The sequence below is a fragment of the Lynx canadensis genome, chromosome C1 (assembly GCF_007474595.2).
Source record: "Lynx canadensis isolate LIC74 chromosome C1, mLynCan4.pri.v2, whole genome shotgun sequence".
Classification (NCBI taxonomy): domain Eukaryota; kingdom Metazoa; phylum Chordata; class Mammalia; order Carnivora; family Felidae; genus Lynx; species Lynx canadensis.
Window position 1 is genome coordinate 213,010,367 of NC_044310.1, and position 26,628 is coordinate 213,036,994.

At 42.7% G+C, this 26,628-nt stretch overlaps 1 protein-coding gene across 7 annotated transcripts in view; it reads right to left on the bottom strand.

Moving 5' to 3' along the window:
* The window catches only part of LOC115521172 (general transcription factor II-I repeat domain-containing protein 2-like), a 31,838-nt gene extending 6,708 nt beyond the window's left edge, over nt 1-25,130 (bottom strand). Inside the window, exons 1-6 of one of the 7 annotated variants that reach the window (XM_030326200.1) lie at nt 24,844-25,091; nt 19,027-19,252; nt 17,843-17,929; nt 13,471-13,592; nt 5,566-5,723; nt 2,677-4,076 (exon numbers count right to left, since the gene is read on the bottom strand). In XM_030326200.1, coding sequence (XP_030182060.1) covers nt 2,860-4,076; nt 5,566-5,723; nt 13,471-13,592; nt 17,843-17,929; nt 19,027-19,074 — 1,632 coding nt within the window. In that variant the 5' untranslated portion in view covers nt 19,075-19,252; nt 24,844-25,091 and the 3' untranslated portion in view covers nt 2,677-2,859. Of the gene's footprint in view, nt 1-2,676; nt 4,605-5,565; nt 5,724-13,470; nt 13,593-17,842; nt 17,930-19,026; nt 19,253-22,124; nt 22,146-24,826 lie in introns of those variants that run through there. The other 6 variants (XM_030326196.1, XM_030326197.1, XM_030326198.1 and 3 more) reach the window with 6 other exon arrangements.
* Nucleotides 25,131-26,628: the final 1,498 nt, after the last annotated feature.

The following is a 26,628-nucleotide window of genomic DNA, read 5'->3' on the forward strand; positions in this document are numbered from 1 at the left end:
TTATAAATGATGTAGGGAAGCATCACAGAATGTTAAGCAGGGGAGTAATGTGACTTAATATGATGTTGTTTTGACTTATTTTTTGGTAACTCTATGAAGAATATTTTGAGAGCCAAGAATTGTAGATGGGGAAACCAGAAGCAGGGAGACCAGGTAGGGGCTTTTGCAGGAGTTCAAGCAAGAGATGACAACGGTCCTAACTAGGGTAGTGTTCACTACTAATGGGATTGTAGAGAAGTGGGAAGATTGGAAACCTTGGTTAAGTAGTATAATCAAGATTTGGCAACTAAATAGAAATGGGAAGTAAGTTAAGGAGGAGTCCAAGATGACTGCCAGGTTTCTGCCTTGAGCCAGAACTGGGTGGATGATGGCACCATTCACTAAAATAAAGAAAACTAGAAAAGAATTGGCTTAAGAGTTTGGGGAGAGAAATGATGAATTAAATCATCAACACCATGCATTGAAAGGGCCTGTGGGGGGTGCCTGGGTGGCGCAGTCGGTTAAGCGTCCGACTTCAGCCAGGTCACGATCTCGCGGTCCGGGAGTTCGAGCCCCGCGTCAGGCTCTGGGCTGATGGCTCAGAGCCTGGAGCCTGTTTCCGATTCTGTGTCTCCCTCTCTCTCTGCCCCTCCCCCGTTCATGCTCTGTCTCTCTCTGTCCCAAAAATAAATAAACGTTGAAAAAAAAAAATTTAAAAAAAAAAAAAAAAAAAAAAAAGAAAGGGCCTGTGGGACATCCCAGTGGAGAGGTCCAGCGGCTTCCAGGCTGGCATTTAGAAAGAAGTGCAGGGCTGGAGATTCTATGCTGAAAGCTTGCACATAACTGAAGCCATGGGACTAGATGGTCCCAAGCTGGGCTTCTAGGGTCTGGAGACTTCCTGAAAGTGTGATAAAAACACACGTGTAGGTACATGTATGCATAGTTCTTGGAAAAGGGTTTGTATCTCTTGAAGTTAATTTATTTTTTGTGGGGGAGGGGCAGAGAGAGAGAGAGAGAGAGAGAGAGAGAGAGAATCCCAAACAGACTCCATGCTATCTGCGAGTGGGTGGAACTGACCCAGGGCTCCATCTCAGGAACCATGAGATCATGACCTGAACCAAAACCAAGAGTCGGACACTTAACAGACTGAGCCACCTAGGCGTCTTGGGTTGGTATCTTTTAAGTGTTGCTTTAAGAGAGCCCTGACTGACCTCCCCTGTCCCCTGCCCACCCCCGCCCCCATGCTAAAAGCCACCGGTAAATTGTAGGGAAGAGAAGTCACTGGAGGAAAATCATCATTTGAAGGACAGAGGAAGGAGAGGGCCTGAGAAGAAGCATTCCGAGAGGAAGGAGGAAAATGAGAGTGAGATTTCAAGGAGAGGGAAGGGAGGGCAGTGGTGGCAAATGGTGCAGAGATTAAGGTCAGATCTAGAAAGCTGAGCTTCTTCATGCTCATTAATGGTCCCAGAACCTCTGCCCAAAGGCTGTCCTGAGTGTCATCAGACGTAATCTCCCATTCCTTCCCCAGAAAACAGGGTGTTTCTCTGGCCTTCTCAGAGCCTGGCAGAACAGAAAAATCAATCCTATGGCTTATGTGACGCCAAGAGAACTCACCCTGGCTGCCAAAGGCCCGTCAGTACACACCTGACGCAATCAGATAAACTCAACTTTGAGCTTGGAAGACTGACAGATGCTTAGGATTTCACTGTTAAGAGGGGAGGGGGGAAGGAGAACAGAACACAAAATGATTCAGACATAATGCACTCAACCATATAAAATAATTCATAGGAAGTAAAAGGAAACAAACATATTTAAATATTTATAGGGGTTACCTTTGGTTGTTGACATTATAGACTTTTCCCGCTATTTCTTTATAGTTTCCAAATGTTCTACAATAAGTACATTTCACTTTCATAATTGGACTACTTAATTTTTTTTTTTTTTTGAGAGAGAGAGCGAGCACAAGCAGGGGAAGGGCAGAGGGAGAGGGAGACACAGAATCCTAAACAGGCTCCAGGCTCTGAGCTGTCAGCACAGAGCCCGACATGGGCCTCGAACCCACGGACCATGAGATCGTGACCGGAGCCGATGTTGGACGCTTAACCAACTGAGCCGCCCGGGCGCCCCATAATTGGACTATTTAAAATACAGTGTCTGTAACAGTGAGCAGTCATGTCCCAATTTCACAGTGGAAAAACACATTTTGGGTCACAGACCTTTGTAAGGGGCTGCTGGTACCTATGGGCCTTCTCCCCAGAATGATGCTCATAAGCTCTTCGACACTGACACCTCATTCTGCATCCCCTTGGGGGCGGCCCTGATGGGGAGGAAATGCCTATCCGTGCCTATAAGAGGCAGAATGGCTGTGGGACCAGCCACAACTTCTTCTAATGCTGACCAACATTGAAATTTCAAAGAAATGTGTAAATCCAAAATGGAAGCACCAAAAGAGAAGCCGAGGGGCCAGTATTGGCTATGCTGTCCCAGCTCTCTCCAGGGAGTGGGCTGAGTCTGTCATCCTTGGGGATAGAGCTGCTCTAGGCATCTAAACACCCCATTCAGCCGGCAGACTCCCTGGTTCACATCCTCGGTTCACAAGTGCCTTTGGGAAAAATGCGATTGCTTCTAGGGCAGAGGTTTACCAACGTGAATCACTCTTCAGGGCCAGAAAGGTACGGCAGGGGAAAAATAAACCGCCAAGGTATAATCAAACTTTATTTTATACGTGGTAAGATACAAACATAGGATGCCAGAGATTGTGGTTTAAATTTGACAGTGAACAAATACAATTTGGAAATCGAAATAATCAAAGTCTCATAATGTATTACTCCTTAGATTTGAAATCCAAAACGTGACATTCCTTTCTTAAGCCCCGAGGTGTCATTCGACGCCAGGGTGTGTATCTGGTGCAGCAACGTGCCGCAGGGAAGTCACCCCTGAATCTTTTAACTGGGGGCAATACTTAGTTTTCTGTTGTTTCATAACTGAAAATAGCTGCTCACAAACGTAGGTACTTCCAAACATGGACAGAATCTTTGCACAATGGTTCTTATATTTAGGGTAACCATTGCCAAGGTGTTTGTAGAATTCTGGGATTCCGACACAGTCGTATTTCGTTTTCAGTATCGTGTTGCACTGTAGTTCAATAACCTCCATCTGTAGCTCCTCGCTCACGTTGTTAATATTAACTGAGAAAGGTGAACTGAACAACGTCAGCTCGCTTTCATAAAGTTTGAAATCAGAGAACCGTTTTTGGAACTCAGTCTTCAACTCTTTAATTCTGGGAATATAGTTCAGGCCATCTCTTTCATTTTCGGAAACTAATTTCAGTGTGGGGAAGTGGGCCAGATTGTTCCTTGCCAAATGAGTCTCCCAAAGACACAGTTTCATTAAAAACGAGTGAATTGAGTCATACATCTGCGTAACCACTTGTGAACGCCTTTGCAGGGAGATATCCAACATGTTTAGGTAAGTCATAATGTCAACCAGAAAGGCTAAGTCTTTGACCCAATCTTTGCTAGTAAGCTGGGGAACAGGTTTTCCTTTAGAAGACATGAAAAAATCAATTTCTTCCAACAGTTCGAAAAACCGCCTTAACACCATGCCACGACTCAGCCACTTAAGTCCCACGGAGAACAAGCTTCCATACTGTGCATCTAACTCACTGAACAAAGCACTGAACTCTCTGTGGTCTGAGCCATGGGAACGTATCCAGGTTATGGTGTGAATTACTATGTCCATGACATGATCCATTTTTAACTTTTTAGTGCAAAGTGACTCCTGGAGAATGAGGCCGTGCACAGACTTAAGCTCTGTGTCTTTGCAAAGCCCTGACACCTTAGATTTAAGTTCTGTAACAAGTTGTTCAACACCAACCAGTGCAGAATTGCCATCGGTGCTAACACTGACTAATTTCGACCAGTCTACATTAAATTTTTTAAGACTTTCCTCAACACATACAAATAATTCGTTTCCTGATGAGGTGCCTGTCATGGGTACCATGTCCAAAAGCTCTTCGGTCACATCAAAAGTTTCATCAACACCACGAATAAATACAGCCAGTTGGGGGGCATTATCTACATCAGCCCCTTCATGAGCTGCAATGGAGAAAGCCACAAATGATTTACCTTTTCCTCGCAACTTGTCCTGTAAGTTCCCAGCCACATCGCCAATGTGCTGCGGAACAATATTAGCACTTAGTCTTATGTTCGCAAATGCATGTCTCTGTTCAGGGCACATAATCTCCGCGGCACTCAACAGACATTCCTTTATAAACTCGCCATCTGTAAAAGGTTTGGACGCCCGGGCAATTTTCTCACTTAATACGTAACTGCATTTCATAGCAGCATCACTTATTTTATTCACGTTCAAAAGGACATCATGTTGAAATTTCAGTCTTTTTTTCAGCTCATTTAGTTTTTTATCACGCATCTTTTCTGTATATCCCTCATGGTTCCTGCTGTGGTTTGTTTCATAATGGTGTCTGAGGTGATACTCCTTCGACACAGACACGCTTTGTTTGCATATTAAACACGTAGGGACATTCTTTACCTCCACAAAGAAATAGGCTCGCTCCCATTTTTCTTGAAATGTGTGGCTTTCTTGCTCTAGCTTTCGTTTTCCCACTTTTGAAAGAGACAAATGCATAAGAAATATTAACACGTCACCTTCGCTAATGCTTTGCAAGAAAAAAGTACTGACTCTATTTTTGCAAAATGTAAGTGTGCTGTTTGCTCCTTCAGTTAGGGAAGAACTTAGTGAATGGTGGGGGTTGTAGTCAACAGCTAAGAGGAAGCCTCTGATTTTCCTGTGCAGATGACTGCACACATGTAGGAATGCAGCCCCAGGGCCACCAGATTTTCTGATGCAGCAGCAAAAGAAGCTGGAAATCCAGATTTCTATGTGAAATTTCTTGATTTTTAAAAATATTCATAATAAATTGTGGGTTTTTTTTCCCCCTGTAAGTACTGTAGAAGCCATTATGACTACTCACTAGATTAGGCAGATTAGGGACTCGTTTGGGGTCTCTGGTTTAAACCTGACAAAAACTCTACTTGAAGAGAATTAAATATCTAATTTCTGAAACCACAGCTTTACGAACCTGTCCAAACACAATCCTAGAGAGCCCCCAAGAAGGGGAGCTAAGCTGATGTATCTCAAAGTGCTGTGTTTTTGCAGACTTCAAGGTTACAGTTAACTAGGACAATACTCATTAACTTGATCTGAGGAGGACTTACCCATTTTTAATACAGGGAGAAATTGTATTTAAGTGTCCCTATCCTGAGGGGCGCTGGGTGGCTCAGTCAGTTAAGCATCGGCTCTTAGTTTCAGCTCAAGCCACGCTCTCACAGTTCATGAGTTTGAGCCCCGCGTCGGGCTCTGTGCTGGCAGCGTGGAACTTGCTTGGAATCCTCTCTTCCCCTCTCTCTTTGCCCCTCCCCTTCTCTCTCTCTCTCTCTCTCTCAAAATAAATAAACTTAGAAAACAAAAAAGTGTCCCTCTCCTGATTGCAGCCCCTCTCTGGGGAACCCGGCTGACAACCCGACCCTGGCAAGTTTCAGTCTATGGAGCTTTAGCGTCCCTTACTTCTCCACGTGCTGTTCTTCCAGCCTCTCTCTTCTTGGCCTTGACTTTTCTCTCCAACAGGGTCCAGAGCTATGGCAAGCCCTCCAATCTTTGTTCCTTGCTTGTCTTCTAAGGCCCTCTCTGCATCAGCCTGTGATTTGAAGTCAGCATAGGCGATCCTGCAATTGTGGGGACCGGGTGGAGGGGAGAAGAAAGCATAGTCAGCATTCAGTACTTTTGGCTTCTGAATTAGTAATACACATACAAGATTCAAAAGGCAAAAGGTAGGGGCGCCTGGGTGGCGCAGTCGGTTAAGCGTCCGACTTCAGCCAGGTCACGATCTCGTGGTCCGTGAGTTCGAGCCCCGCGTCAGGCTCTGGGCTGATGGCTCAGAGCCTGGAGCCTGTTTCCGATTCTGTGTCTCTCTCTCTCTCTGCCCCTCCCCCGTTCATGCTCTGTCTCTCTCTGTCCCAAAAAATAAATAAACGTTGAAAAAAAAAAAAAATTAAAAAAAAAAATTTAAAAAAAAAAAAAAAAAAAAAGGCAAAAGGTAGAAAAGGATATGGTGCAGTGTGCCTTCTGCCCAATTTCTATCCTCAGAGGCAACATGCTGTACATATAAAAGCAAATGTACACATATACACACTGTTTTTGTTAATTTATTTTTGAGACAGAGAGAGACAGAGTGCGAGCAGGGGAGGGGCAGAGAGAGGGAGATACAGAATCTGAAGCAGGCTCCAGGCTCTGAGCTATCAGCACAGAACCCGACGCAGGGCTCAAACTCATGAACCGTGAGATCATGACCTGAGCCAAAGTTAGACGCTCAACCGGCTGAGCCACCCAGGTGCCCCACACTCTATTTTTTAAAGCTTTACTGAGATATAATTCATGTATCATAAAACTCATCCATTTAAAGTGCACAGTGAGGGGCACCTGGCTGGCTCTATCAGTGAAGCATGTGACTCGTGATCTCCAGGTTATAAGTTCAAGCCCCATATTGGGTGCAGGAATGACTTAAAAATAAAATAGTGAAAAAAAAATAAATAAATAAAATAAAATAAAATAGTGTACAATGACTTCTAATGTATTTATAGAATTCTATAACCATCACGATAATCTGATTTCGGCAGATTTTTATCATCTCCCAAAATGTCCGTCAGTGGTTACTCCTCATTCTCCCAAGTCATTCCCAACCCTTGGCCCAACCGCTATGCTATTTGCCTATTCTGGACATCTCATACAAATGGGATCATAGGACTGTGCAATCTTTTGTGAGTGGCTTCTTTCACGTAGCCGCATGTTTTTCAGATCCTCCATGTTGTAGCATATGTTACTATTTCATTCCTTTTTATGACAGAACAGTATTACGTTGCATGGAAGAACCACGTTTTGTTTATCCATTCATTTGCTGGTGGACATTTGGGGTTGTTTCCACTTTGGGGCTAGTAAGGATGAAGCTGATATGAACATTTGTCGAAACGTGTGGATTTACGTTTTCATTCCTTTTGGGTGCGCACCTAGTGGCAGAATTGCTGCACCATATGGCAACTCTATGTTTAACATTTTCGGAAACCGCCAAACCGTTTTCCAAAGCAACGGCCCTATTTTACGTTCCCGCCAGCAACGAACGAAGGTTCCAAGTTCCCCATATCCTTGCCAACACTTGTTATGGCCTGCCATTTTTTATAGCCACTCTACTGGTTGTGAAGTAGGATCACACCATGGTTTTGATTTGCATTTCCCTAACGACTCATGTCGAGCATCTTTTCATGTTCTTATTGGGCACTTTTACACCTTGTTTGGAGAAATGTCCATTCAAGCGCTTTGTCCATTTTTTTAAAAAATGTTTATTTATAAAAAATGATAAAAATAAAAATGTTTACTTATTTTTGAGAGAAAGAGCGATCGCAAGCAGGGAGGGGTAGAATGAGAGGGAGAGAGAGCATCCCAAGCAGGCTCCACATTCAGTGCAGAGCCCAACGTGGGGCTCGATCCCACACCTTGTGATTATGACCTATGCCGAAATCAAGAGTCAGACTCTTAACCAAGTGAGTCATCAGGCACCCCAAGCCCTTTGCCCATTTTTTAATTGGGTTGTCTTATTATTGAGTTCTAAGAGTTCTTCACATATTCTGAAGATAAGTCCCTTAACAGACACATGATTTGCAATATTTTCTCCCAGTCTGTGGAGTTTTTTTGTATAGTGTCCTTTGAAGTACAAATGTTTTTAATTTTAATAAAGCCCAACCTGTCAATCTTCCATCACCTGTGCAACACTCTAACCTAAGATCACAATGATTTACTCCTGTGTTTCTGCCACAGTCTTGTTTTAGCTCTTATGTTTTAGGTCTTTGATCTGTTTTTAACATTTGTGTTTTGTACACAAAACACAACCTCCATTATATTTTTACATAAAAAGTAGAATATCACACACACTGTTCTATATTTTGCCTTTATATTGGAGATTATTTCCCATCAGTACACAAAATGCTGTTTCACTTCTTTTTACAACTATATACTAGAATATCTTTTGGATCTACCAGAAAATTTTAGTCAGTTTTCTATTGACAGATACTCAGGTCAATTCTAATTTTGCACAACCAATTTTGTAACACATTATGTCACACTTGTCTGACTCTATCTGCAGGATAAAACAGCACGTGCAACTATAACAGATACTAACTCATCTCTATAGAGACTTCACCAATATCCCTTCTACCAACGAAGCCCGAGCATGCCAGTTTCTCCAACCCTCTAGCACTGTGGTGATACATTTTTTGATCTGTGAACATCTAACAGGTAGGAAGTTGCATCTACATTAAATTAATTAAAATTACATTTTTTTTTAAAGAGTAGACTTTTTTTTTAATTTTTTTTTTAATGTTTATTTTTGAGACAGAGAGAGACAGAGCATGAATGGGGGAGGGTCACAGAGAGGGAGACACAGAGTCAGAAGCAGGCTCCAGGCTCCAAGCTGTCAGCACAGAGCCCAACGTGGGGCCCGAAATCAAGGACCGTGAGATCATGACCTGAGCCGAAGTCAGACGCCCAACTCACTGAGCCACCCAGGCGCCCCTTAACATTACATTTTAATTAACAATTCTTTTAGTATGAATGAGGATGGGTGTCTTATGTTCAAAATTCCTTTGGGAATGCAAGCTGGTGCAGCCATCTGGAAAACAGTATGGAAGTTCCTCAAAAAACTAAAAATAGAACTACCCTACGACCCAGCAATTGCACTACTAGGCATTTATCCAAGGGATACAGGTGTGCTGTTTTGAAGGGACACATGCACCCCCCATGTTTATAGCAGCACTATCAACAATAGTCAAAGTATGGAAAGAGCCCAAATGTCCATCGATGGATGAACGGATAAAGAAGATGTGGTATATATATACAATGGAGTATTACTCGGCAATCAGAAAGAATGAAATCTTGCCATTTGCAACTACGTGGATGGAACTGGAGGGTATTACGCTAAGTGAAATTAGTCAGAGAAAGACAAAAATCATATGACTTCACTCACATGAGGACTTTAAGAGACAAAACAGGTGAACATAAGGGAAGGGAAGCAAAGATAATATAAAAACAGGGAGGGGGACAAACCAGAAGAGACTCTTAAATACAGAGAACTGAGGGTTAAGGAGGGATTGTGGGAGGGGGGATGGGCTAAATGGGTAAGGGGCACTAAGGAATCTACTCCTGAAGTCATTGTTGCACTATATGCTAATTTGGATGTAAATTTAAAAAAATAAAAAATAAAACAATAAAAATAAATAAAATTTTAAAATAAAGGAAAAAGATACACATAAAAAAAAAATTCCTTTTCTGTGACCTACCTGTTCATACTTTGCCAATATTTTTACTGGATTGTTGGTCTTTTTCTCATTGATTTGTAAGATGCACTTTATCAACAAAATTAGCCCTCAGGTTTTTTTTTTCATTTCTTTAATGTTTATTTTTTTTGAGAGAGAAAGACACAGTGTGAGTGGGGGAGGGGCAGAGAGAGAGGAAGACACAGAATCCAAAGCGGGTTCCAGGCTCTGAGCTGTCAGCAAGAGCCTGACACAGAGCTTGAACTCATGGACTGAGAGATCATGATGAAGAGCCAAAGTCGGAAGGTTAATCGACTGAGCCACCCAGGCACCCCTATTAGCCCTCAGTTTTGATAGAAATTACAATTTTTTTTTTCCTGGTTTGTCACTTGTCTTTTGACTTTGCTTAAGGGATTTTTTCCCCCCACATAGAAATACTTTATATTTATGCAGTCAAACTTATCTATTCTTTTAGGACTTCCAGGATTTGTGTCACACTCAACAGGTCTTCCCCTGCTGAAGATTAAAAACAAACAAACAGCAGAGTCCAGCTAGTTCAGTTGGAAGAGCATGTGACTCTTGATCTTGGGATTGTGAGTTCCAGCCCCCCATTGGATGTAGAGATTACTTAAAAATAAAATCTTTGGGGCGCCTGGGTGGCGCAGTCGGTTAAGCGTCCGACTTCAGCCAGGTCACGATCTCGCGGTCCGTGAGTTCGAGCCCCGCGTCAGGCTCTGGGCTGATGGCTCAGAGCCCGGAGCCTGTTTCCGATTCTGTGTCTCCCTCTCTCTCTGCCCCTTCCCCGTTCATGCTCTGTCTCTCTCTGTCCCAAAAATAAATAAACGTTGAAAAAAAATTTTAAAAATAAATAAATAAATAAATAAATAAAATAAAATCTTTAAAAACAAACAAAACAAAAACATTCTCCATGTCTTCCTCTAGTACTTTATGATTCCATACTTTCAACGTAAACCTTCATGAACCTGTAACTTACTCCGGTGAAAGATAAGTAGAAAGGATCTGCTGAGTAAGAATATTCTTGAAGAATGTGCCACACTCGCTTCTGACATAGGTATTAGGCTTTATTTAATACGGCCATGGATTCCTTGGCTTCCGCTATCTCCCCTTTATAATAATTCTTCATGTAAAGGAATGATTCTGAAGACTTAAGTATATGTAATCAAAACTTATTTAAATATCATTAGAGAAATTCTATGGTTTTTGGCAGCAATTTGTTGTTGTTTTCCAGTGTTTCTGACTGTAAGCATGGCAGAGTCCCCAAATCTCCTCACAGAAAACACTGACAATAGCTAATTGCTAACAATATGGGATTCATCCTTTCAGACTTGTTTTCTGAATTGGTAGGATTCTTTTCTAGAGATGTTATTCAGAATATACTGGTATAGACTATTTTAGAGTTTACCTACTCCAACAATTTTCACTCAAATGTATCTGTAACTCTGATATGCAAGCTGCACCTCATTAAGAATTCCTCCAAAATAGGGGCCTCTGAGTGGCTCAGCTGGTGGAGCATGGGACTCTTGATCTAGGGGTTGTAAGTTCGAGCCTCACAGTGGGTATAGAGATTACTTAAAAATAAAATCTTTTTTTTTTTTTTTTCAACGTTTTTATTTATTTTTGGGACAGAGAGAGACAGAGCATGAACGGGCGAGGGGCAGAGAGAGAGGGAGACACAGAATCGGAAACAGGCTCCAGGCTCTGAGCCATCAGCCCAGAGCCTGACGCGGGGCTCGAACTCACGGAACGCGAGATCGTGACCTGGCTGAAGTCGGACGCTTAACCGACTGCGCCACCCAGGCGCCCCTAAAAATAAAATCTTAAGGGCTGCCTTAAAATAGGGGTACCTGGGTGGCTCAGTCGGTTAAGCGTCCAACTTCGGCTCAGGTCATGATCTCATGGTTCATGGGTTCAAGCCCCACATCAGGCTCTGTGCTGACACCTTGGAGCCTGGAGCCTGCTTCAGATTCTGTGTCTCCCTCTCTCTCTGCTCTTCCCCCACTCACGTTCTGTCTCCCTCCCTCAAAAATAAACATTAAAATTTTTTTTTAATAAAATTTTAATGGGCACCTGGATGGCTCAGTCAATTAAGCGTCCAACTCTTGATGTTGCCTCAGGTCATGGTTTCACGGTTCATGAGTTCAAGCCCCACATAGGGCTCTGTGCAGATGATACAGAGCCTGCTTGGGATCCTCTCTCTCCCTCTCTCTCTGCCCCTCCCCCACTCATTCTTTTTCTTTCAAAATAAAAAAAACTTAAAAAAAATTATCAAAATCTTAAAAAAAAAAAAAAGAGGGTTGTGTGGGTGGCTCAGTCAGTTAAGCATCTCACTCTTGATCTCAGCTCAGGTCTTGATCTTAGGGTTCTAACTTCAAGCCTTACATGAGGCAGTTTTGAGCTTACTTTAAAAAAAAGGGGGAGGTGGTGGTGGTGCCGGGGTGGCGCAGTCCATTAAGCTTCTGACTTCCACTCAGGTCATGATCTCACAGTTTTTGAGTTTGAGCCCCACATCGGACTCTGCGCTGACGGCTCAGAGCCTGGAGCCTGCTTCGGATTCTGTGTCTCCCTCTCCCTCTGCCCCTCCCCCACTCATACTCTGTCTCTCTATCAAAAATAAACATTAAAAAGATTTTTAAAAAAGAGAATTCCAGGGGAGGCTGGGTGGCTCAGTCGGTTAAGCGTCTGACTTCAGCTCAGGTCATGATCTCACGGTCCATGAGTTCGAGCCCCGCGTCGGGCTCTGTGCTGACAGCTCAGAGCCTGGAGCCTGCTCTGGATTCTGTGTCTTCCTCTCTCTCTGCCCCTCCCCTGCTCATGCTCTGTCTTTGTCTGTCTCAAATATAAGTAAAAACATTAAAAAAAATAAAAATTTAAAAATTTTAAAAAAAAAGAGAATTCCTTTCAAAATACATCCTACTCCATCCTTTCTGATTTCACCACATTCACCCTCTTACTCTACCAAAGCCTAGATACGTAGTGCTAGTGTTTCATTAATTATTACAACACAGTTCTTTTTTAAAAAAAATTTTTTTTAAATGTTTATTTTGGAAGGGACAGCACAAGCAGGATAGGAGCAGAGAGAAAGAGAGACACAGAATCTGAAGCAGGTTCCAGGTTCTGAGATGTCAGCACAGAGCCCAGTGTGGGGCGCGAACTCAAGAACAGTGAGATCATGTCCTGAGCCAAAGTCGGAGGCTTAACCAACTGAGCCACCCAGGTGCGCCCCCCGCCTTTTTTTTTTTAACTGATGATGGCTTTAAGAGGTTGTTGTTGTCTTTTTAATATTTATTTATTTTTGAGAGAGAGACAGAATGTGAGCAGGGGAGGGGCAGAAAGCTAGGGAGACACAGAATCTGAAGGAGGCTCCAAGCTCCGAGCTATATTAATACAGAGGCTAACGCGGGGCTCAAACTCACAAACTGTGAGATCATGACCTGAGCTGAAGTCGAAGTTTAACTGAGCCCCCCAGGCGCCCCTGTTACAACATAGTTCTAACGGGCCAATTCAATGCTTGTTTGGCCACCTGTCCAGGCAATTCACCAAGTGTGCTGTTTTACTGGAGTCAGCCCTGGAGAGAGAAGAATGGAGATGATCTATGACTGAATTCTTCCAATCTTCAGTCTCGAACTTGGTAGAATAAGCCTTCATTTCTCAATGACACCACTATAGTTTTCTAGAAACTTCTGACTGTCCATTCATGATGCCCCCTTCAGTTTTTTTATTCTCTTTTTTCCTTTTTAAAATTTTTTTTTTAATGTTTATTCATTTTTGAGAGAGAGAGACAGAGAGAGAGTGCAAGCAGGGGAGAGGCAGAGAGAGAGAGAGAGGGAGACACAGAATCTGAAGCAGGCTCTAGGCTCTGTGCTGCAGAGCCTGATGTGAGGCTTGAACTCACAAACCGCAAGATCATGACCTGAGCCACCCAGGCGCCCCTGCCCCCTTCAGTTTTTTATGCCTACTGGTAGAAAGGTTGGATAACTACTCTTTTGTTTTCTAAAATCAGGCCTAAGTGACTTGGGAGAATGCAGTGAAATTCTGTTATGTCTGAACCCAGTAGAAATACATTGTTTTTCAACACTGGTACAAAACACACCTTTTATTCATCCCATCCTTGCTCACCAATCTGATTTGAAAGGCATCCTTAAACACTTCTTTTAACTCACGCTGAGTGACTTTATCAGGCAGGTCCTTGATCAAGTGTTTTGGTATTTCGAGCTATGTAACACAAAAGCATATTTTCAGTCTGAGTTCAGATCTAATAAGCATCAAAAGTTCTACAAGGGAGGAAAAATACTTCTCCAAGAGTTAGGGAGTGTTAATAGCAATACATATTCCTTCATTTAACAAATGTTTGCACACACATCTGGGTGAGGGCCTATGCTACATGGTACATGAAAATACAGGTTTCTACTCTCGGGAATGTGGCCTTGGAGGAAAAGGCTAGCAAACATACAGTCACATAATTACAAACTCTGATAAGTGCTAAGAAGGAAAAGTAAAAGGGAAATGAGAACATCTAGTAAAGACTTAACCTAGGGGTGCGTGGCTGGCTCAATCAGAAAAGCATGCAACTCTTGACCTCTGGGTCGTGAGTTTAAGCCTCACATTGAGTGGAGAGATTACCTTAAATGAAGGGAAGGGAAGGGAAGGGAAGGGAAGGGAAGGGAAGGGAAGGGAAGGGAAGGGAAGGGAAGGGAGGGGAGGGGAGGGGAGGGGAGGGGAGGGAAGGAAATCCCCCATACTCCCCCCCCCCCAAAAAAAAAGACTTAATCTAGTCTGGAAGGGAAATTTTTTCTGATCTGAGGAAGTGACCTTTAAACTGAGATTCTATGGATGGGCTGCAGGTGGTCAGGGACTGAGTCCTGCAGAGAACATTATGGCAGAGAAGGAAAGGTACATAATGACAGAGAGTACTGTATTCAAAGGATGCTATGACAGGGAAGGTGAGCCAGGCAGCTAGAGCACACAGGGTGAGAGCAATGCAGATAAAGTTTGTGCTGTGGAAGCAGGTGACCTGGTGGTAACTGAGTACTTGTACACAATAAGAAAGAATCTGATACTACTAGTTCCTGACCCAGAGTCTTCTAGATACACAGTTATCTATAATGTTTACTTATTTTTGAGAGAGAGACAGAGTGTGAGTGGGGAAGGAGCAGAGAGAGGGAGACACAGAATCCAAAGCAGGCTCCAGGTTCTGAGCTGTCAGCACGGAGCCCGATGCAGGGCTCAAACTCACGAACCGTGAGATCATGACCTGAGCCGAAGTCGGACGCTTAACCAACTGAGCCACCCAGGTGCCCCCACGGTTATCTATAAATAAATTACCTTGTTTACATACCTTTCTTTACTTCCCTTCCTTTTGGTTTTCTCAATTTAATTTCATTCCCAAGGACCTTTGTCTCACTAAGTTTCAAGGCTTTTCCCTGATCATTAGCAGATTTAAAACTCACATAACCAAATTTCCTACAGAGATGTAAAAGGGGAAAAAAACACTAAGTAAGATCAAGAGGCACATGACTTCTGGTTGGCTAGTCACACTGGATGTGAAAGTGGAAATCAGCACTGAGTCATTTACAATTTAAAACTAAGGCTCCACCAACCAGCAATAAGAATGCCAATAAAGTAACCAAAGGAGTGGTTCTCACCTTTGGGCAAGTTTGACAATGTCTAGAGGCATTCTGGCTGTCACAACTGGGGGAGTGCTTCTACTACTCAGTGGGGAGAATCCAGGCACACTGCTACAGAGCCTGCAACGAACTGGACAGTCCCCCACAACAAATTATCCGGCCCAAAATGTCAATAGTGCCAAAATGGAGAAAGCCTGTTCTGGATCAAGGGATGAAGTCAGTGCAAATTCACCTGCTGAAATCTTTATTAGTTTTCTGTGTAGCAACTGACCAAATTTAACCAAAACCTATAGAAAATGAAGTTTAAAAGTAAGGTTTTGAATTTTTGTTTTAAGAAAAATCCATGTGCATTTGTGAATTAGAACAAAAATATCACTCCTAATGAGGAATGGATTAGCAAACCCAAGGGCTATTACTGAAAGATTTTTTTTTTAATGCAAAAAGGGTTCTTATTTATTGCAAATTACAAACAAAAAGTTAACAAAAACCGTAAGAGCGATGTGACAAAAGTTGTGGCGTAGGCTCTGGAGCCAGAGTGCTGGGTTCAACGCCGAGCTCTGCCACTTTCTAACTGTGTGATGTTGGGCACATTACTTAACTTCTCTGTGCCTAAATTTTCTTTGTGAAATGGGAAGAACAGCAATAATCACCACTGAGGATTGTCTTAACAGGTTCAATGAGTTAACAGAAATAAGGAACGAAGAACAGTGCCTGGAACAGTGAGTGCTCAATGAATGTTTACTATTATTATGTTTTTTAATGTTTATTTATTTTTGAGAGAGAAAGAGACAGAGTGCAAGCGGGGAAGGTGCAGAGAGGGAGACACAGAATCCGAAGCAGGCTCCAGGCTCTGACCTGTCAGCACAGAGCCCGACACGGGGCTCGAACTCACAAACCGCGAGATCATGACCTGAGCAGAAGTCGGACGCTCAACCGACTGAGCCACCCAGGTGTCCCTGTTACTATTATTATTTTTTGTTTGTTTTTACCTAAGACAGTCTGAGTACTATAAAATATGCTCACACCCAGGAAATATCTTCTGATGAAAAAGAAGTGAGAAAGATGAAATTCAACTTGGCAAAAAAAGCAGAAGTGATACAGAACCTATATTTGCACCAAAGCGAGGGGGCTACGATTAAATGTGCAGCTTAGTTTAAAATAATTCTGGGCAGGGGCGCTTGGGTGCCTAGTCCATTAAGTGCTGGACTCAGTTTAGGCTCAGGACGTGATCTCACAGTTCATGAGTTTGAGCCCCCTTCGGGCTCCAAGTTGACCGTGCGGAGCCTGTTGGGATTCTCTCTTCCTCCCTCTCTCTCTGCCCCTCCCTTGCTTGTGCTCTCTCAAAATAAATATATTTAAGAAATAATAAAGTAAAATAAAATAAAATAATCGTGGGCAAATAACATCACTCACTGTAGAAAATCATGGAAATATGTTTCTGTAAAGACAAGGAGAATCTCGGGATTATTTTAACATTTCAATTGGAAAAATGGGATAGCAATTTAATATGATGGATTTTTTTAAATAAATTTTTTAAAATTTACATTTATGAGCGAGAGAGTACATGCATGTGAGTGGGGAGGGGCAGAGAAAGAAGGGGACAGAAGATCTAAAGCGGGCTCTGTGCTAACAGCAGAGAGCCCGACATGGGAACTGAACTCATGAACCATGAGATCTTGACCTGAATCCAAGTCAGATGCTTAACTGACTGAGCCACCCAGATGCCCCAATACAATGGATTTTCTAAGAGCCACTGAAAGATTTTAAATATAGTAGTCCCTCTTATCCGTGGTTGCAGTTATCCACAGTCAACTGTGTGGTCTGGAAGCAGACAATCCTCCTTCTGACCTAGCTTCAAAATGTCAACAGCACTCTAAAGCGAGGTCACAACGCCTATACCACGCACCTCACCCCATCTCATCACGGAGGCATTTTGTCATTTCACAGCATCACAAGAAAGAGGGTGTGCATAGCAGAGTGAAAATATTTTGAGAGAGACAAACCACATTCATGTAACTTTCATTATAGTATACTGTTACAATTGTTCTATTTTGTTGTACTGTTGTTCATCTCTTAGCGTGGTTAAGTTATAAATTCAACTTTATCACAGGTATGTTGTAAAAGAAAAAACATAGTATACGCAGGGTTCAGTACTATCTGTGGTGTCAGGCATCCACTGGGGATCTTAGAATGTTTGCCCCGCGGATATGCGACTACTGTACTCACTTTGAACTGCCAGAGACTGATGTGAAACCCCACTAAAGGGTGAACAGCAGGTAACAGAAGGATCCGATGAGACAGAAGTTTGGTAACCCACAATGAAACAGAAAAATACGGGAACTCGTAATTTCTCCAGGGATAATAATGCTGGGCTGATCGACTTAACATTCTTCATCTATCAGTATTTACCTGGACATGCCAACTCTGACATCAACCACTGTGAGATCATTTTTAGCAAAAAACTCACTGAGACCAGTTTTTAGTTCAGCAGCGGTTTTGTTGAAATTCAGGTTTCCAACAAACAGTTTGAAAGTTACAGGTGACAGGTGGTTCAACTGCCATACAAAAAGGTGAAGGAAGGAAGGAAGGAAGGAAGGAAGGAAGGAAGGAAGGAAGGAAGGAAGGAAGAAAAGAAAAGAACTCAAACAGTTCAGTAACAATGATGCTAAAAGAAAATTCCGTTAAAGATTCTGGCATATTGTAACACCAAACTGCAATAAAAATCCCCTTGTTTATCACTTGGGCTTTCGCCTTGTCCACAAACATCATACCTACACTTAACCAATACGCAAGTCTCCGTGTTTTGTCTTGTGCTTTAAAACACAACAAACAAGTTACCTTCCAATCTCTGTTTTTTGATTTCAGGGGAAGCCTTCTGTTTAGCCATCTCCTTCTTCCATTTATCAGGTGTTTTTTTGATAGGCTCTGTGGGCAAAAGCCAGAATACTATATTTTTAATGATCTGTCTGTACCACTAATGAGTAAACCAGAAGCCTTCACTCTAATCACAAATACCATACCTATGGTATGTCTACTCTTCACAAAACACATAGGATAGGTCTGGTCAGAGTACTTGTGAAAGCATTTATAAATTAATCAGAAAGTTCTTCAAGTTCCTAAAAGAAATCCAACAGCCTCTGCCCAAGGGCTTCCCTTACAACCTGAATTCCTTGATACGGGCCACCCCTCTACTGAACTGATTTAGGTCATTCTGACCTTCCTTTTCCTCTTCTTCCTTACAGCCCTTTTCCTCAGTCACTGTCCCCAACCCCTACAGGAAGGGCTTTCTCCCTCTGACCCATGTAGAATACACATCTTCTTTTTCAGATTCTAAATGAAAACCTACCTAATCAATTAGACAGACTTATTAAGAATGAGAATAACAAATTGTTCTTTCAGAAAAACTTCCTGTAAATCTGGCTATAATACACAAACCAAAAAAAAAAAAAAAAAAAAAATTCACTGCCACTTTAACCTCTTATTTTGAAATAACTTTAAATGCATTGCCATTGTATTTTAATAAAAATATAATAATTACTTATTTGGAAGCAGTATCTTTTTTTTTAATTTTTAAGTAATCTCTACACCCAACATGGGGCTCAAACTCACAACCCTGAGATTCAAAGTCATATGTTCCACTGACTGAGCCAGCCAGGCACTCCTGGAAGCAATACAATTTAAAATGTTACATAGATTCCATCAAGACAAAAACGAAATCACTGAGAATTAAGTTTGGGGGACTATTAATGCGCGTGGCTCATAGCACCACGACAGAAACAATCAATGTATAATGTTCAGTGAAAACTGATTGTGGTCATGGGGACAGCAGAGGTCAAATGTCCACTGAGATTTCCTCCTCAATGAAGCCAGGCCTGAAAAATCAGCCAGAGATTGCCATGGCAACTTTCTGAAGGGGGGTATCTTCACAGAACGCCTCTAACAGCAATGTGGAAGGACACAGGGCTGACCCTTGCTATCTTGTAGCCACTGGCCAGGAACGCCTCTGGAAGAGGACTTGTTACCTTTCTCATCTTGGCCCAACTCCGTGTTCTTATCTTCTTCCTCCTCATCGTTCCCACTTCTCTTCTTGGCACTCCTCCTGTCTTTTGGCCATTTGGCCCACGTGGCTGTCTTCCTGTGTGGTGATGTTAGTTTCTCAGCAACCACGGGAGCCAGAGACGTTTTCCCCCCGACTTTATTTTCTGGAGCAGTAGTAACCTTGCCACCATTTTTCTGAGGGACGACAGCCTGGAGGAGAAGTAGCAACAATGAAAGCAGGTCTTCCCCCTGCCCAAGAGGTTACAGCCACATATACAGTCAGCAAGGGCAAGATTTGGTCAGGCACATATGTCAATGTCTATGTTGATCTGAGATGAACTGCTCAATGTGCAGTAAGAGAGCTCCCGGAGCCACCTGACGTGCTCATCTTAAGAAAAAGGAAAAGAGGGGCGCCTGGGTGGCGCAGTCGGTTAAGCGTCCGACTTCAGCCAGGTCACGATCTCGCGGTCCGTGAGTTCGAGCCCCGCGTCGGGCTCTGGGCTGATGGCTCGGAGCCTGGAGCCTGTTTCCGATTCTGTGTCTCCCTCTCTCTCTGCCCCTCCCCCGTTCATGCTCTGTCTCTCTCTGTCCCAAAAATAAATTAAAAACGTTGAAAAAAAAATTAAAAAAAAAAAAGAAAAAGGAAAAGAAAAACAAATTCCTAAACTTCACTTAGAGTTATCAAATCAGAATCTTTACAGGGAAGGAACTAGTTTCTAGGAGTATCCAAGCTACTGCCCTAGGAAAATATGCGAAGTCAACTACTGTTTAGGTGGCTCTACATGCCTTTAGAGTGCCAAATTTTTGCAGACAAATAGACATCAAAGTGAAAAGCTTCCCACAACAGACGACTAGAACATACACGGGAATGAGAGCCAAGCCCCAAACATTGAGTCTCATGTTTTCTAATTATACCATCAATTCCCACCCCATGGCTACTAATAACTGGGCATGGTATTATAAAATTAGATACCTAAAGATGACAATTTTAGTAAAACACTGAATGCAGTTTCACCATACACAAAAGAACAAGATGGGCAATTAATAGAAGCACTGTCTTTATCTTGCCGGTGCTAACTAGAACCATGTCATAATACAGGGAAGGCATTACTGGTGTTATGGGCTGAACTATATCCCACTAAAATTCATATGTCAAAGTCCTAATCCCCAGCATCTAAACATATTACTGGGGGCGCCTGGGTGGCTCAGTCGGTTAAGCATCCGACTTTGGCTCAGGTCATGATCTCACGGTCTGTGGGTTCAAGTCCTGTGTTGGGCTCTATGCTGACAGCTCAGAGCCTGGAGCCTGCTTCAGATTCTGTGTCTCCCTCTCTCTCTGCCCCACCCCCACTCACGCTCTGTCTCTCAAAAATAAATAAATGTTAAAAAATTTAAAAAAAAAAGAATATTACTGTATCTGGAGACAGGCCTTTAAAGAAGTAATTAAGTTAAAATGGGGTTGTTACACTGGCCCTAATCCAATATGACTGCTGTCCTTATAAGAGATTAGGCCACAGATGACAGACGAATGACTACGTGAATAAACACTGAGAAAGCAGACATTTACAAGCCAAGGAGAGAGGCTTCAGAAGACCAAACCTGCCAACAGCTTGATCTTCAACTTCCAGTTTTCAGAACTGTGAGCAAATAAACTTCTGCTGTTCAGCCACCCAGTCTGTGATATTTTATTAAGGCAAAACCCCAGCAAACTGGTGTGTATATATATAGCCCTCAATCCACATCATAGGAAGAGAGAAGTACATGTGATTAGCATTACTGATTATGAACACAATTTATAGGCAAGCACATGAGGGGGACCAGTGCATCTGGCATGGTAATGATGTGGGATCAGGGAAGTTAGGTGAAAGAGATTAGGGTTTTATTTATTTATTTATTTAATCTATTCATTTTTAGTAATCCCTGTACCCAACGTGGAGCTCGAACTTACAACCCAGAGAGCAAGAGTCACATGCTCTACTGAGCCAGCCAGGTGTCCCAAAAGATGAGGGTTTTAATGAAATAATTTCAATGAGCCAGCTTTAGGTTCTGGTTACCTTAAAAGTTCATCTAATTGCAACAGTATTACTACATGCTGCACTAATCAAGGATTATAAGAACCACACTTTAATGACCAAGGGTGACCAGTGTGAACAGTCAAGAACCACATCACATGCTTATCAGCCTAAGAAAAATATTATGTGACTACTCCTGTTTTCCTCTAAGCTACCAGAGTCTGAGTTCCAAAGCAAAAGTTGCATTCACCAATGGGAATGCAAGGTGGTGCAGCCACTCTGGAAAACAGTATGGAGGTTCCTCAAAAAACTAAAAACAGAACTACCCTACAACCCAGCGATTGCACTACTAGGCATTTATCCACGGGATACGGGTGTGCTGTTTCGAAGGGACACATGCACCCCATGTTTATAGCAGCACTATCAACAATAGCCAAAGGATGGAAAGAGCCCAAATGTCCATCGATGGATGAATGGATAAAGAAGATGTGGTATATATATATACAATGGAGTATTACTCGGCAATCAAAAAGAATGAAATCTTGCCATTGGCAACCACGTGTATGGAACTAGAGGGTATTCTGCTAAGCGAAATTAGTCAGAGAAAGACAAAAATCATATGACTTCACTCACATGAGGACTTTAAGAGACAAAACAGGTGAACATAAGGGAAGGGAAACAAAGATAATATAAAAACAGGGAGGGGGACAAACCAGAAGAGACTCATAAATATGGAGAACAAACTGAGGGTTACGGGAGGGGTTGAGGGAGGGAGGATGGGCTAAATGGGTAAGGGGCACTAAGGAATCTACTCCTGAAGTCATTGTTGCACTATATGCTAACTAATTTGGATGTAAATTTTAAAAACCAAAAAATAAAATTAAAAAAAATAATAAAATAAAATAAAAAGTTGCATTCACCAAGAACTTTCTGGCTGATCAGTATGGAAAGCTAATGCAATGTATAGTGACCATCATAATACATTAGATGTTCTCTTAACTGTGTCTAACCATCATATAACATATCTATGGCTAGATTAAATGACAGTCTCAATTCCAAACAGGACTTACTAACTTGCCATCCATGAAATGCCAAGCATGTGTGGCTAGCAGGTTCCTCTATGGTACTCAAAATACACCCGGGCATTTCTGTTCCATATGGCTAAAGTATATCCTTAAAAAGCATCAATTGCGTTTGTTCCAAACCTGCAAGTGACCATCGTATTTGCAGTTTCAATTACATAACCAAATCATACAAACCAATCATGCAAAAAGTAAGTTACTAAATCTATGAAAACCAAGTTGAATGCTTTGGGCATATTAGATAAAGCTTAAAAACCTGTAGTCAGGTTAGGTGTGGGTGAGCAGCCATAAAAGGATGGAAAAAATGGTAAATATGTAGGAGTATTCAAATCGCTTTATTAGTAGTCTTTCTGGTTTTCTTTGCTCTAAAGAAACAAACTTGGGGCACCTGGGTGGCTCAGTCGGTTAAGCATCCGACTTTGGCTCAGGTCATGATCTCGAGGTTCGTGAGTTTGAGCCCCGCGTCAGGCTCTGTGCTGACAGCTCAGAGCCTGGAGCCTGCTTCAGATTCTGTGTCTCCCTCTCTCTCTCTACCCCTTCCCTGCTCATGCTCTGTCTCTCTCTCTCTCAAAAATAAAATAAGCATTTAAAAAAAATTTAATAAAAAAAAGAAACTTCAGGGCGTCTGGGTGGCTCAGTCAGTTAAGTGTCTGACTCTTGATTTCAGCTCAGGTCATGATCTCACAGAGTTCGAGCTACACATCCGGCTCTGTGCTGACAGTGCAGAGTCTGCTTGGGATTCTGTCTCCCTCTCCCTCTCTCTCTGCCCCTCCCCCACTCGCGCTGTCTCTCAAAATAAATAAAAATAAAAAAAAAAAAACCTTCAAATTACAGAAGATGCACTTATGGGTGTACTTTGTACAGGGAAGGCAAATTATTCCAATGCTGAACCCAAAGTCAAAGACAAAACCTTAGTCCCACATCAAAGGATTGGTAAATGAATATATATTTAATGTTTTAAATTAAAATCAAATGGTATGTATGGATAATTTACTTTTGATTGTTAAAACAACTACTAGACTGAATAGGGCTGAGGAAAGTTTCTTTTATACAACTGGTTGCTCAAAGTGGACAATAAACGATTGTTGACTGCCTCTCACAACAAATGCTTGGGGGGAAGACAAAAAAAATGAGCTGGGAAGGGGTAAGGGCTTTGGATTCTGCAGAACCATAGATAATCCTGGCTGTGTTGCTTATTAGTTCTAAAACCATGGACAAGTTAGTTAATGGCTAAATCTGTTTTCCCATCTATAAAATGGGGCTGATGCCACCTGCCTAACAGGTCACTTAATGCATTAAGCCCGAGCACGGTGGCTGCAGACATGAAACATTCACTACTCATTAGCTGTGTCCTCACTCATCCACCTCAGTTCTTTCAGGACTTAACTTAAACCCGTCCATATTCAAATGCTAATACAGAGGCTCCCAGCCAGAAGCAGAGAATGTAGTAGGGACCTAAACATTTGTCAAAAGAATAAATATGGAAACAGATGTTTGGCAGGCATACAAACTAAAGAAATTTAATGGGGCAGTCTGACAAATCAAGAGATTTCCTTTCAAGCCAGTATTTCCAGGCAACCAATATCACTTTTCAAACAAAAAACACTTTTGCATTCCCCCGAAACAAACCTCACTTCTCACAATGTATCATTATTCTTTTTACAGGACACGGGTAGTTGACTCGATAAGATTCTGTTTGGAATTTCTGCATCTATGCTCATGGGAGTGGTCTGTAATTTTTTTTTCTAAAAGTGACTGTCAGATTTTAGCACTGAGTCTAGAGGGTGGGCTTGTGAAACTAGTCAGAAAGTGTTCAGGATACCACTTTTGAGATTAAACAAGGCAGTTTAACTGTTTTACTCTGGATTCTGACAGTAGTAAGTCATTATGCTACGTGCTGTTTATATAATTACCTCATATCTACTTCCATCGTCTGACATCTCATCTTCCCCATATTCTATCTCCTTTGGAAAAAACCTCATTTTCTTCAGTTCATCTTGCTTTTTTTCCTGCTTAAAATGGACAAGATTAGGGGCGCCTGGGTGGCTCAGTTGGTTGAGCGTCTGACTTTGGCTCAGGTCATGATCTCACAGTCTGTGAGTTTGAGCCCCGCAGCCTGGAGCCTGCTTCGGATTCTGTGTCTCCCTCTCTCTCTGTCCTTCCCCTGCTCACACTCTGTCTCTCTCTCCTTCGAAAATAAATAAACATTAAAAAAAAAAATTAAAAAAAAAAAAAAGGACAAGATTATTAGGCTCATCACAGGGCCTTTGACATTCCATGCTATGTACGTTTTGCCTCTAGTATCTGCAATAAGTTTCAATTTGTAATAAATTCTATTTGTAAGAATTCTACTTGTAATAAAATTAGGCCTTATCCTAAAGTTAGTTATATTTGGAATATTTTGCTCACACTGGGGAGTAACAAAATATGTCGAAAAAGATAATTTTTGGTAAATGTCTGTAGGTCAGATGTCTCACACCGTGACTTCTGCCAAAACCTAGAAATGGTAACTCCTCAAGGTATTAGGCAAGCTTCCAAGAATTCCTCCCTTTCCCTCTCATCGGCTCCCTTCACCACGCGTTTTCAAATAATTTCGATGTTTTTAAAAATTAATTCCACTACCAACTGCTCAAATGAAGGCACACCGGGCCAAAATAAAGCCCCCACACAGGTAAAAAATCAGTACCTACAGTTCAAATGTCTTTACCTTTCCAGACTGAGAACTCAGTGTTAAGGAGAGCAGCGTCCATCTCTACCTCCGTCCAAATTTACAACACAAATAAGGAGTCTCGCACCAGAACCTAGAGCCGCCACTTCTCAAATTAACCCCCACAGTCCGGTCCCTCCTTTACAGGCGACTGCGGGGGTGCGGCCCCGCCCACCCAGGGCCCAGCGAGCCACCGCGCACTGCAGAGCGGAGCAGGAAGCCCCTGGCGCCAGCAGATCTGCAGCGCCCTCCCAGCGGCCGCCCAGGACTCTAGACCCGTGCTGAACGCTCTCCGGAAGGAGACGGAGCCCTCGTGCCTCCGCGTCGGCCAATCAGAGCCCGCACAGTCTCTGGGCCAATCCGAGACGCGGGCCCCAGGAGGAGACAGAGAGCGCGAGCCTGGGGGCGGGGTTTCGAGTCAGGGCCACCAATGCTGCGCCTGCGCACAGGGCGGACATCTTGGTCGGTTTTCGTCGGTTTTCGTGGGCGGTTGGGTGTTCGGTTCAGGTTGGCGGAGTAGAAGGTGCAAGTCCTGTTAGGTTTGGGGGCCTGGCGGGTGGTCCCACGTCCCGGTACACCCTTGTCGGTGGGTCCGGAGAAAGTGAATGGCAGTCATAAAAGCAGCCACTCGTTGCCCGCTCGTGAGCAAGGGTAGATAGGTTCCAGGCGCTCAGTTAACCCGGTGAGGCCGCCACCTGCTCGTAGCCGAGAGGGAGGCGCAGGGCATCAGAGGCTGCGACCCGACAGGAGGGATTGGGGGGGCGGTCTCTCGACCCCGGGCACCGCCGCCACGTCACCAGTGACGTTGGTGATGGTTCTAGCCCGAATCATCAATACCTGTTTTGTGCCCGGCATAGTTGCTTTTCACACATTTTATCATGGACTTCTCGAAACAAACTTGTGATTTAGGTGTTATTAATAAAATACCATATCATTTGAAATAATGCCTATCTGTAAAAGTGAAAGATGTGATGACGCTAAGTAAAAAGCATTGTTATTAAAATCAGGAATAAGAGGGGTGCCTGGGTAGCTCAGTCCGTGCAGCATGAGACTCTTGATCTTGGGGGTTGTGAGTTTCAACACCACATGTGGTAGAGAGTTCACTTAAAATTTTGTTTTAAATCAGTAATAAGAGACATTAGTAAAAGACAAAAATGGACAAAGGATACGAAAAGCAATTTTCAGAAGACGTTTAAGTAGCACAAAAGAGTGTGAAACCGTGCTCGACCATACAACCGTCAGGAAAAGATACCATTTGTATCCGTCAGATTAACAGAATTTAAAACCTCAAACAGTATTTTGGGCAGTATTTTAGGATTGTGGGAAACTGGCAAATTGCTACTATAGGGAAGAAAATACATTTTTTTTCTCTATCCTCCTAAATTCTGGGTTGGGGGACAAAAGAGATAAACAAGAGAAAAGCATGTAAGTTTCTTCATCGTAAGTTTTATGTAACACGGGAGCCTTCAAAAGGAAGACCTGAAGAAGTGGTTAAGCCTGAGTGTTTTATGTTGTTTGATGAAGAGTGGAGACTTGTGGGAACACAGAATGGGACAAAGGAGTATGAGCTCTGTGGGAAACCAGAGAAAACAGCAAGGCCTGTTGGTTCATATTCCTCATGGTGTCTTGGAGAAAAGGGTGCTCCTTTCCTCTGCATACAGGGAGGATACCTTTGCCTCAGAGTCCTCTCTGCACGTGCTTTGTTCAAATTCATTTAGCTTAAAATATTCAATATGCCAAGGTGCCATACTTTGGGATAGTGTGCCCTGAACCCCCTCATTACAA